A 12,800-nucleotide genomic window follows, 5' to 3' on the forward strand; every position below is an offset into this window, starting at 1 on the left:
TCATAAGTAAATGCTACTGAGTTCAATGGCACTTACCAAGTAAGTGGGTTTAGGATTGCAGCCTAAATGGTAATCCCGATATAATTTACCCTGTTTAAATCCTGTGAGTAATGCTGAATAAGAAGCAAGTTCACAAAATAAATTGGCTAGAAAGAAATCTGGCATATAGAAGGTATTCTGCAAATGTTCAGTGGCATTTTAAGAAGTGAAGCTGTATTTTTAAGCATTCCAGCTGCTGTTGAATTATCACTCCCTCAAACCCTACAGGTTTAGAACTTAGACCAAATTCAGAATTTCACCTGGTACAGCTTACACCATGCTACAACAGAAGCTGCATCAAGGTGAATTGCCTCTTTGAGTTACAGATCAAGGAAGGCTGTCAGAGGAATTCCTGCTTCACTTTCTAAAGCAGTCACTCACTTCATGGTGTGTTTTTGTGTGTTTCTTTTCTAGAAACATAGGGGACGCGGGTGGCGCTGTGGGTTAAACCACAGAGCCTAGGACTTGTCGATCAGGTTGGCGGTTCGAATCCCTGTGACGGGGTGAGCTCCCGTTGATGGTCCCTGCTCCTGCCAACCTAGCAGTTCGAAAGCACGTCAAAGTGCAAGTAGATAAATAGGTACCACTCTGGCGGGAAGGTGAACGACGTTTCCGTGCGCTGCTCTGGTTTAGCCAGAAGCAGCTTAGTCATGCTGGCCACATGACCCAGAAGCTGTACGCCGGATCCCTCTGCCAATAAAGCGAGATGAGCGCCGCAACCCCAGAGTCGGTCACGACTGGACCTAATGGTCAGGGGTCCCTTTACCCTTTACCTTATTCTAGAAACATACATGAACAAGTCAGGATATCAGACGACACACTTGCACTCAACAGGGGCCTGCTTTGGCTCTCTTACTTCACAGTACAGGTAGTACAGCAATAAAGCAGACAGTGGCAGATTTCCAGGATCCTGAATATATGTTTCCAGTATGGCCTAAAGCCTCCATACCTTGCCCAGAACTTTCTTCCCCCACCCAAACCTGTGCTCAGCAGAATTCCATCGTTACACACGCAGCATAGAAAGATACTTTGTTTTGTTGTTTTATTAATTAAAATATTTTTGAAAAGTAAAAGAAAACACACTGCATACATGGATTATGAATCTAATATCTGTAGCAGAACCATCATGTGGACAGTTTCTCCCATAATATCAAATGCAGCCCCACCCCACTGAAACCAACTTCCTTTTGAACTAGTCCCAGTGTAGAAGGGGTGCAAGCATATTGGTGAAAGGTGATGTGAAGAACAGCGGCAGCCTCCCTCTTCGGTTCCATTACTTCCACTGCGCTTTGTCCAAGAGAATGTCGATTCTTCTGAGAAAATTCCTTCTCATTTTATTTCTGGCAAAGGTAGCTCATACAATGGTAGGGCAACTTGTCAGAACCAACTAACCCACAATATCCCACTGTTCGGTTTCCTCCAGTTTGGAGGTTGTACATTCCCCTGGGCTAAGACAACAACCCCCTGGCAAGTAACAGCCCCCACCCCATCATATTTGCATTGAGAACCATCCCTTTTGATGTAGGGTCTCCGCAGAACATCAAAATCAACTCGGTCAACCCAAAAGGACAGATACCCTGTTAGCTACTACGCTACAGCTGCCAGGGATATTCTCAGGGTCAGGTGTGGCACAGTGACTTCACAGCTGCTGTGCTTCTTGGAAATCCATGCTTTTAAATTCAGCCTCAAACCCAACTCTGCACAGTCGTGCTCTCATCTGCTGAGGGGATCATGAAGCGCTTCTGTGCACAATTCTGACAATGCCCCCCTTTGGCGTGCCACTCTCAAAACTCTTGACTGTGATGGATCTAAATTGCAATTTGACTGTGGAAAACTAAATTGCAACTCCAATCAAGTTTTCTTTTTCCAAACGGTCATAGCTAAAAGTGAATCCCCCCCACCTGAAATTTTGCTGACTGACTGCTTCCCAAATACTGCCTCACGCGTGTTTACTGCCCCTGTTCTGCTCTACCTGCCTGACAATGGAAGAAGAGGCAGTCCAAGGTTTTGTGCTAGAGCAGCTCAGAAACTAAGGTTCCAGGGCCAGTGACAAACAAGAGATGAGAAGGTGTGTATCCCCTTCCTCTTCCGGTTAAGACAGACGCCACCAATTCTACTACCCTACGAGAGCAAGACAGCAGGTCTCGCCAGAAGGAAGGAGTTTGCCATGCAGAATCAGAAAGGGACAGGAGGTGAGATGAGGGTGGGGGAGGAAGTGGGAAGTCTTCACTCTAGTGGAGCACAGTAAAGTTGGCGTCACACTGCTAACACCCCTTCTCTCCCTGCCACCCTGAAAACATCTGTTCCAAGACATGTCTGATCAATGCAATACCAACAAGAATGCCTCAGACAATCTCTTAAAACGAAGGGTGGATGTGTATTGAAGCCGAGCTGCTTCCGTTGCTTAGATCAGTTTCTCCTTCACTTCTTGGAAATCTTGGCTTGCTTGTGTTTCGGAGGTGCCCATCGCAGACAGAGCGAATCCACTGGAGGGGAAGGAAGGGAAAAGCAAAGTCAATTGGTGTGCAGCAGGCACTTGAGACAGGTAGACAAGCAGCGGTGCTGCCTTTTAGTCAGCTAAGAATGCTGACACAAGCTTCTCAAAAAGGCTAGCCCAGTTCAAAACGCTACTGTTTCCAGTAGAGTTTTTTAATGCTCTTCAGAAAAACAAGCAGCAGAATGCCAATATGAATGAAATGATGCCTTGGGATTGTAACAAAGGCAAATACTGATTACTGAGACAAATTCATTTTAGCTTCTATGAGAGCCTGTTTGCTGTTCTACCCATCCTGCAAACTGCATTTCGGAGAAGCAAATGATACTCCAGCTTATCTTGAAAGTGGCTGATAATCAGCCTTCATGCCCCACCCTGCAGATTGCTCCTCTGGAACAACTAACAGCGAGCAGCTCCTTTAAAAAAAGAGAGGCTCAGAAGGAGAAACTGGCACTCTGTCTGCAGCTCCTCTTACATAACTGGCACTGACTGGCACGTCAGCAGCCCCACCGGGGCAAACAATGCTTCTTTCAGCAGGGATCAAAACCTGAAACCACTGAAAGTGGTTCTGACTTCCTGACCTCTCACAAGGTGGTTCTGTGTTTGCACTCGGCAATGCCTGGCACACTCCATGACAGAATGAACAAAGAAAAAGCAGGATATGGGTGGTATCCAACTAGCTTTTGGCTGCACAAAGGATATTCCCCTCCCTCTTCTCTCCACTCTTCCCCATGTCTGCTCCAGAGGGTTAGGGTGAATCCCCAGTACAGAATCAGGGGGGCACGGAAGGTGCATGGGGAGAGGGAAGCCCTTGCGCTAGTGGATCTATTTAGTTGGATACTACCCAATTATCCCGGGAACAGATTTAAATGTAGAGAACTGTACATGGGGAGAGGGGAGACAAATACTCTATAAAGTTTGCATTCAGAATTGATTAAGCAAAGTAGTTAAGCCTGTCCGCATTTAAGTTGCACTGGTGATTCAGCTTCCAAGGAATATGAACATCTTATTGCAAATGTTATAGCAGCAGAAAGGACTGGAATTAGACATGCTATTTCCCAGCTCAGTTGTAACAGGAAAGAATACAGTATTAACTGAAAGGGACAAGTAGAAACACGTTAATTCTTTGTCATAAACATCTCCATTCTATGGTTTCTGAAATAGCCAGTCAGCATCCACATATTTTGAAGACTTGAAACAAGATGGGGGAGGGGGACTGATATTATCTTGCTGTCAATTTTTGTCCCAATATTTGCATACTCATATGGTGATCTTACAGACAGACATGCAATATAAGCTACTCTCATATGTATTGTATTGTGCTTGTTAAAGTGAAGCAGCTGACGAGACTGGCTGAGGTGGTGGAGTGACAAAGAATGGAATGTTTAGCTCCTTATGTAAGCAGTTTTCAGTCCAACTTCTGAGAGAAAATGAGGTTGTCAGTTTGAATGGCAATAAAACCTCATACAGGGCAGGGCAAAAACTGGGAGGAGGTTCCAAGTCACAGGGAAGCCAAAAAGGACGAGGAACTCAGAGACAAGGAGACTAAAATGAGGTGAGACTTGGCAAGATTAAGAATAAGGCATAAGGAAAATGGCAGGAGATTGAAGTATGCACCAAGCCCATCTCTGATTATCTCAAAGTACTAAAGGAGAAGAACTTTAATGTGTAGGGGGAAAACATGAAACTGAAGAAAGGAGCCAAAAAAGAAAGAGCTGGGACTGTGCAAGACTGTTAGGAAGTCAACAAAACCAGGATGTTTGGAGGACTGCAGCCTGTGTACAAGGGATCAAAAGCTCTAGCAACTCTAAAACCCTGAGAGGGCAATTCCGCCATTGTGACCTGACAACTCAAAAGACAAGAGTAAGATCCAAGAGAGTGGGGTTTGGGCAGGTCTTATATGCCACATAATGATTTGAACTAGGCTGCCAATTCTTTGCTTTTGATTAAAAGACTCCTGTAAATCACCACCAGGTCTAGGATACAACTATTGCCCTTCCCATGGTACCTGTGATGGGAGGCTTCTTGTACTGGGCACTTTTGAGATGCTCCTCGACCAGCTTGGGTGTGACGCAGATGACATGCTGCCCCTTCCAGTACTTGACCATGTTCAGAGACTGCAGCGTACTGATGATGTCATTTTGCGTGATGCTTGTCATCTGACTGCACCGGGGAGTGGGGGGAAAGCAATGGATAGGGGAGTGAAAAACAAGGCAAGGTCAGTGACCGGCAATTTTAACTGGCAGGTCATATGAAAACCACTCAAAATTGCTAATAATAGAATATCACAGAAGCATATGTGCTACTCAGCAACAATGAGGAATTAGGGGGCACTGTTACTCAAAACAGTACATCTTACTAGCAATATGGATTCTTTCTCACCTGAGGTCTTTGATGGAGAGGGTACCTCGGAAGTCCCGGAGGATCTCTAGCAAGACCCATGACCAGTAGCTACGGTAGCTCAACTTGCCCAGATCTGAGAGGGGCTTCTCTGGGGAGCCCACCGTGCTTTCCAGTTTGGAGAGCTCATAGCCTGAGGAACAAGAGCTTTGGGATTAATGTCAAGAAGCAGTCACAACTCAGAATCCAGACATCTCAAGAGCTATATGTCTGCAGCTGCTCCTCCTGGGTAAAGCTCAGACCCAGTAAAGAAGGCTCTCTCTCAACTGAGCCCTCCAGAAGATCTTAGGGCACATACTCACTTACCCCTAAAACCCTTTAACTTAACCAAGAGTGTGGGAGGTGTCAACATGTTAAAAAGAGCAGATTCCTCCCCATGTTTAGTTAGTGCAATTTTAAGGGTGGAAATTCTAAGTTCTAATTCAGATTAACTATTAAGTATTATATATTCAAAAAACAAAAACATTCTAAGGTAGTTATAACTTTCTGAAAGCAATAACGGTTTAAAACATTATTCCATCTGGTGATACAGTACAGAATCAGAGGAAGCCAAATTATAGCAGATTAACTGAAGTGGAATACACGGGCGTATGTTGCACAAGTTACTTCTAGTCTGTTCTGGTTAAGTGAAGGCACTATTCTCATTTCCAGCAACTGGAAGAGATTAAGAGGTTGTGAAGCTACTTCTTTTGGTGGTTATTGCACATGACTGAAAGAATCAAACTTACTGAAAGCAATGAGGAACTTCCCATAGCCCCTTCTTTGGTATGGGGGCAAGGTGAGGATGCAGGCAACATTGTTGCCATCTGGTGACTCCTTCTCCTGGTGGCAGAAAATCAAACAAAGAAGTGAAACGAGGGAGCAGGGAATATTGTACTGGGCATAGGATTCATGCATCCTAAGTACCACAGCTTTCACTGTTTTGAAAGCAAGATCTGTTCTCCCCAGCAGCCATTTCACCTGGTTACATTAGTGAGAGAGGTGATACAGCAAAGCTATTATATTGGGCTAGCAGGAAGCAAGTGTCACTTAGCATCTCTCCGCCCCTAGTGGCCATAATATTTAAATTCACTCATTTTCCTCTTTCACCCCACCCATCATCTCTTTGGAATTACATCTATTCAACTGTAAGGCATTATACTGTGAACTATCTTGAGTCTGTTAGCAAACAGGTAACTTTGGTGATATCTCAGAACTCAAAAGGAGTATGAGGATGATTTCCAGCACACAATCGCCCTCCTCTCATCCATGGCAGAAGCGAAATAAGTAATACAAAATAAACAGACGTATGAAAATTTCATTTTTACTAGAATCAGAATTTAGTTTTAAGAAAAGTAGTATCATGACTGCTCCTCCTCCTCTTCACACCCCTTCTAAAGTTCAGCTAGAACCCTCTCCCAAAACTCATCCTATGCCAGGCCATCACCTTGGAGAAGTAGCCGACAATATGAGCGCCTTGCCTGTCGACCTCAGTGAGAATGTAGAAGACAAAAGGCTCCACATCAAAGTAGAGAGTCTTGTGGTCTAGGAACAGTTTGGCTAAGAGACACAAATTCTGGCAGTAAATCTGGGGGAGAGAAGCAAACACCAGTAAATAAATAGAGCACAGCAGCAAGAAGAACATAGTGAGTGTATGTTTATTTCCCAATCCAGGAAAAGAGGTGCCCTATGGAGGATACCCCCAAAACCTTTAAATACCTCATCTTCCCGGAAAACATTATTTCATTTCAACCTGCAACTTTGTTCTAAGAAAATCCTCAACGAAGTTACAGAGTGCGATCAAATCTCCCCAATTTATTAAGTTACACACATAAAAAAAAAAATCAAGAGGACATATTGCAATGTCTGAACTTGCAAAAGTCTGTACTCTTAGATGTTTTCAAGCCTAGCAACCAAGCTAAGGATCAGAGGCAAGGCTCTACATGAGAAAGTTGATCTTCTGGGCCATTTCCATGTTAAAAGTTCTCTGGCATACCTCACAGGCCTTGCGGTGAATGGGCTGTCACAATATTGGTGCTGTTTGCTCTCAGCTATTATATTGCCTGTAATTAGGATATCACTGAGCACTCTGTAAGCAACCTAAAATTTCCATCCATCACGTAGGCAGCGATGGCCCTCAATATCACGTGACCAGTAGGATTGGATAAAGCTGTTTCTATATTGGATCACTCCCTTCTGAATAGATAGCGACACTAAGCCCCATTACTGGAAATCTTTTCTATATGCGAGTGCTCCAACCTTGCCCATATAAGTCTTCCCAAATCAAGAAACCAAAAGCTGCCACAATCACAAAGATACAGTAAGAGGAGTTCTGGAATTAGCTTACATGTTAATGACTATTCATAGCCCGTTGGGAGAGATTAGGCTCATATCTGTAGAGGCATGGCTCTGAAATTATTTGGAAGATAGGTTGGACAGCAACTAACAGGTTTCTGATGTAGCAGAAAACAAAAACAAAAGCTGGGACCCCTACCTTGTGATCTTTGCCATCCACCTCATACACTGAAATGTTGTTTTTGCGGTAGATCTCCTTCCCTGGCGGCTGCCGCCACTGACACTGTCCCTGAACGAGAGAGAGAGAGAGAGAGAGAGAGAGAGAGAGAGAGAGAGAGAGATATGAATCTGCATTTTTCTGAGCAATTCCACTGCTTGGGCTGCTCAATACAGCTTCAACAATTTCCCCAATTGTCTGGGTTCTCTACTTTTCTTATTTGAGATTGGTACTGCTCATTTAGTTTTCCTAGTTGTAACACATGAATAAATAGGTATTAAAATTATTGAAATTGAATAATATCCTTCTGAAGGGAGGGGAAAACCAACAGCTTGGTAAGCTATCAACATCCAGCTCCCCGTCGTGGTCTATCCCTTCCTCGACTACCAGTGCAGCAGCTTCTGACAAACCATCTTCTACGGATGGAAGAAAAAAGCAGCAGAAACGGGCTTTTTAAAAAAGGGTTTCCTTCACCCATGTCTTTTTAATTTTTATTATTCAAATGTTATGGATCTTTATTGTTTTACTATTTTTATTTAAACTGCTTTGTGAAGTCCACCTGAAAAGCATAGAAATACTTTAAATAAATTAATTCTGAAGCTCTTGATATCTTCAGGGTGGTCCATCAATAAAAACATTAACTAAGGAGGCAGGTCTACTCATACACCTCTATCCCCACACCCCCAACAGCACCCATTCCCTTTGCATACCAGATGATAGCGGTACGTCTTCTCAAATTTCATGTACTTGAGGCAGTACTCGCAGATCCACAGCTTGGGCTGCTTCCCATAGTCCTCTGGGAATGGCGAGAAATACCAAGCGTCAATCTCATAGTTCCCAATATGGATTTTGTCCACGTATTTCACCTTGGTGATCTGAGGAGAGAGAAATATAGCTGGAGCCACAAAACACAGCTGTGCTCTTTTCTCTACTGAATTTTGGCAACAAGACAGGTCAAGTGCTAGTGACTACTCACTGCTTCGTGCTCCTTCTCCAAAGCTGCTGTGGTGGGATCCATCTCAGCATACGTCTGCAATGGAAAAAGACAGCAAGGTGGCCAAATGTTCAATTGCTAATTGGACAAGACTCCCTAAAAAAGCTATCTCCTAGTGCCAAACTGATGTTAGGAATAGCTCCAGAGGTACAACCAGACACCCTGGGTTTTTCCAGCCTTGGAACCGACACTCTGTAGTAGAGTACAGTTCAATCTCCCCAGCCGTGTATCCTCTGGCATCACCTTTTGCACATGGTTGATTTCATCATGTTTGCGCTTCTGGTTCCGAGTGATCTTGCGCTCTGGCTGTTCAGACAGTTCATTCATGTACTGATCCGTGTTCTTCTGTACCGCATCTTTTACTGTCTTGGTGAGGGCCAGGCGGTTTTTGTCCACCCACTCATCCAGACGCCGGTTGACTGCAATTAGGAGAAGAAATATGTATCAGTCTTGGATCTTCCACCAATCACAAAAAGAGTTCGAAGCTGCTTCTTCAAACGTTATTCAGCTGAAGGTTAAAACATCTCCCATTCCATCCTTCCTTGATCTAAACAACTGGAGATCATTTTCCCTCCTACTAACAGCAGTATCACTCTAATAGTTCTCAGGTGTTTTATCTGTTCAGGTGACTGAAGAGATCACCTCTAAGAACATGGCATTTAACACTAGTTGCAATGAATTCAGGACAGCAGTCTTTTTCTCATGTCTTTTTCTCTTGCAGAAAGGGCATAAAACACAGGAGTGCAACTGCTAACCTCCTTATTTGATACTTCACTCCCTCCCTGGGCAAATTAATAATAATAATAATAATAATAATAATAATAATAATAATAATAATAATAATGATGATGATGTTATTTTTAGGAAACCTCCACAAAACAAGTATTTTTAAAATTCTGTCTATTCATCTAGGCTGCTGGTAATTTTTTGGCTCAGTGTAAGATACTTGGAAAAATATGTGATTTCAGTATAAGTTTCAACATTTGAGAAGTCTTGTTGCATGTGTAAAACGTAACAGGGACTCTGGAATGGGTTTGGAAGGAATTACCTGCTCTTATTCCAGGAGTAGCCTGTGTGGTGTCCTCCAGATGTCGCTGGACTACAACTCCCATCAACTCCAGCCAGCATGGGAGTCCAGCAACATCTGGGGGACATCATGTGGGCTACCTCTGGACCATAAAGGCCTCTCACACTTCCTCCTCACCACATCAGCAGACATGGAGAACCTCAAAAAGATACTTACACCCAACATAGTGCACATAAAACTCCTCCCTGGCTTCTTGCTCATTGATCCGCGACTGGATCACTTCTGCAGAATCTGGAAGAAAGTCAACACTCAATATGGTTAATCTCAAATTAGGAAAGACTAAAAAAGAATCTAATAACAGTGTTTCACTCTGACACACCTCAGCCAAACTCCTTACAACCAGCTAAGCTGCAAAAGCGGAAAGGACCTGTAACAGTTGGTCAAGGGGGCAGGTGTGCATGCTTTGTCAAAGCAAGAGCCCATTTGAGTAGCCCAAATATACTATTCTGCACTGGACAATAGAGCTCAATATATCATAAAATTTTAAAAGTTTCCAAGTAATAGGCACAAAATGGAAGTATGCCAAAGTGCCTTAGTCCATTTTTATTTCAATAAGAAATAAATATTTCAATAAGAAATATTTCAATAAGAATCTTTCAGATCCAAATGTGGCAAAAACACTGAGGGAAAATACAGATTGGGCACTCCAGAAGAGGAGCCAACCTACCGTATTTTTTGCACCATAACACTCACTTTTTCCTCCTAGAAAGGGGAAATTTCTGTGCATGTTATGGAGCAAATGCCTGCGGGTGGCGGGGGGGATCTGCTGCAGTCGTAAGCAGAGGATCCATGGTTCCCCTTCCTTCCCTCCTCCGTGGTTACAAAGCATGGGTCCACATGGATCCTCAGGATTTTTGCATTGGGCTACTCCAAACTCACTGTCAGATCACATGTCTGTGGCCACAGCATGAACCACAAAAATCATATATCCACTATTTCGTTTAGAATTTTTTCCCCCTTGTTTTCCTCCTCTAAAAACTACTTGCGTGTTATGGTCTGTTGCGTGTTATAGAGCGAAAAATACGGTATACACCTTTGATTTTGGGAGCCACAATGTTGCAGGAGTGCAGGTATGCAAAGAGAAGTCTTCACATAAATCTCTACAGTACTCTCTGAAAAGGCTGCTTTAAGGGATGATACAACACAGGAAGAACTAGAATACTGTATGCACTGGCTAAACCTGTGTACATCCCAAAGGAATGTCCAATAGCATTTAATGAGGTATACTCTTACGTTAGTGGGCACAGGATCACAGCCACAGGTAATCATTTTGACATCCTGCTGCTTGTTCTGAGGTGACGGCTATGTCCACCAGGAACAGAACCTTTTAGTAGTGACCTCATGTTTGTGCTTGATTGGGTGAAGCGTTTTGAGCATTTTATAGCAACACATTCTAGTTTGTTCCATTTTGCTGCTGTGCGATATTACTTTGCCATGGGTTTCATTAGGCTCTCTCCCCCCTTGGAAACGTTTAAAACAATCAAAATTAAACAACAACAATGCCGGTAGTAGAAAAGCTTTGAATAAACAACAGCTGTCATAAGGAGTAATTCAGGGTCATGGAAGCCTCGGTGATGTAGCATAAGCGAGGAGCTTGTGGCCCCCTCCAGATGCTGCTGGACTACAACTCCCATCATCCCTGACCACTGGCCATGCTGGATGGGGCTGACGGGGAGACCAACGACACCAGGACGGAGCCACCACTGTCCTGGGGACGAGCAGGAGGTGATTTTTTTGGTGGGGGGAAGATAAGGGAACCGCTCCTGTTGTCCTGGAGACGTACTTACGCCACGTCCCGTCCCCGCGCCGACACAGGTAAGTCTCCCCGATCTCCACGGTGACTTCGGCTTCGCGGGGCGGCGGCGACGACGAGGGCGCGCGGCTCTGGTTGGCCGGGCCCCCCGCGCTGCCTTGCCCCGGCGCCTCCTCTTCCTCTCGCCCCCCCGGCCCCTGGCGTCGTGGGTCCGAGCCGGGGGGGCTCCCCCTGTCCGTGCCGCCGCCGCCGCCTTCGTCGGCAGCGGAGGCCGAGGCCGCTTCGCCTCCTCCAGGCCCCGCAGCCGCTGCCATGACAACCGCCACCGCGAGAACTCGCGCTCACAACCCACGCGCCCTTCCCCCCGCGACTAACGGTCCCGCCAACCGTCCAAGGCCCAAACCGGAAGTGAATTCTTCGGATTAAAACAAGAAACAAAAAAAAGAGGGGGTCACTGTCGTACGGAGGTGGCGCGCGAATATGACGCCTTGGGTCATGTGACGGCGGAATGTTGCTAGGAGACGGAGAACCCGCGTGAGCGCCCGTTTTAAGTCAGGTTAGGGGCTTCAGAGCTATTAAGGTAAAGCCGCGGCCTTCTCCCAGCATGCACCGCGCCAGGCGCTTTACGCCTGGAACCCTCTAGGCGACAATGCGGGCCCTGGAGGTGGGGAGGCTGGGGAAGGTAGCCCTGCTTCCCCGAAATAAAACCGGGCACCGACTAGACTCCTGCTTCCAAGTTCGGGGTCACTTTGGGCTGAAATGGGCGCTGTAAATCTCAGGTGGTTTTAAAAAATTGTTCTTTTGGATCGCTCAGGAGTAAAAACTAGCCGTTCTCAGAAAAACACGCCCCCCCCGTGTGCTTCCCTAAGGCGGCAATCCTATGAACGCTTACCTAGTCCCACTGACCTTGCCTCCAAGTCAACACGCTCAGGAGCAGTGCCGATATACGCATAAGCTAAACAAGCTATAGCTGCCCCCCCCAAAAAAAAATTAAAGAAAAAAAACCCCTGGATGTACATTTCCAAAATATAAGATAAAACACAAAATAAAACCTACATACAGTAAGTGTTTTGTGTTGTGTAGGCTCCTATGATGCAAGTAATGGTCTGCTAGCCTGCTCCTTAAAATATCACTGGTGCTCATTTCTATATACTATAGGGTGCCTGCATTCTGCTATTTATAATTATTAGTAGTTTTCATAATATATTTACACCTATTATTATTTCATGTTATAGCAAGTTTCTAGAGACTAAATTATCAGTCTTTGTAAATAGTGTTTCTAAAGGAACTTTTGCTATTGCCAAATGCCAATGTGTTTGTATTATTAAGTTGGTTATGAATAAAAAATCATTTTAAGTTAGAGCTTAATAATTATTTCACTATTAATATACTTGTTCTTAATTGGATTTCACTGTTAATATACTATTTCTTAATTGTATTTCAATTCAAAAATTACTTTGATAAAATACATATTTTGTTATGCGCAAATGGCTTTAGATACCTAAAGGTAAAGGTAAAGGTAAAGGTACCCCTGCCCGAATG

At 44.5% G+C, this 12,800-nt stretch overlaps 1 protein-coding gene across 1 annotated transcript; it reads right to left on the reverse strand.

The window, feature by feature from the left end:
• Positions 1-1,064: 1,064 nt before the first annotated feature.
• On the reverse strand, positions 1,065-11,726 carry KAT8 (lysine acetyltransferase 8). The gene is made up of 11 exons (XM_082195934.1): positions 11,293-11,726; positions 9,662-9,736; positions 8,662-8,837; positions 8,401-8,454; positions 8,135-8,299; positions 7,407-7,496; positions 6,360-6,500; positions 5,662-5,755; positions 4,916-5,066; positions 4,542-4,696; positions 1,065-2,525 (listed from the first exon to the last, which is right to left on the reverse strand). Exons 1-11 carry the CDS (start codon positions 11,570-11,572, stop codon positions 2,461-2,463), a joined length of 1,446 nt encoding a protein of 481 aa, XP_082052060.1. The 5' UTR covers positions 11,573-11,726; the 3' UTR covers positions 1,065-2,460.
• Between the last annotated feature and the right edge of the window lie 1,074 nt (positions 11,727-12,800).

This window comes from Podarcis vaucheri, assembly GCF_965113315.1.
Source record: "Podarcis vaucheri genome assembly, chromosome: 13".
In the NCBI taxonomy this organism is placed as follows: Eukaryota; Metazoa; Chordata; class Lepidosauria; order Squamata; family Lacertidae; genus Podarcis; species Podarcis vaucheri.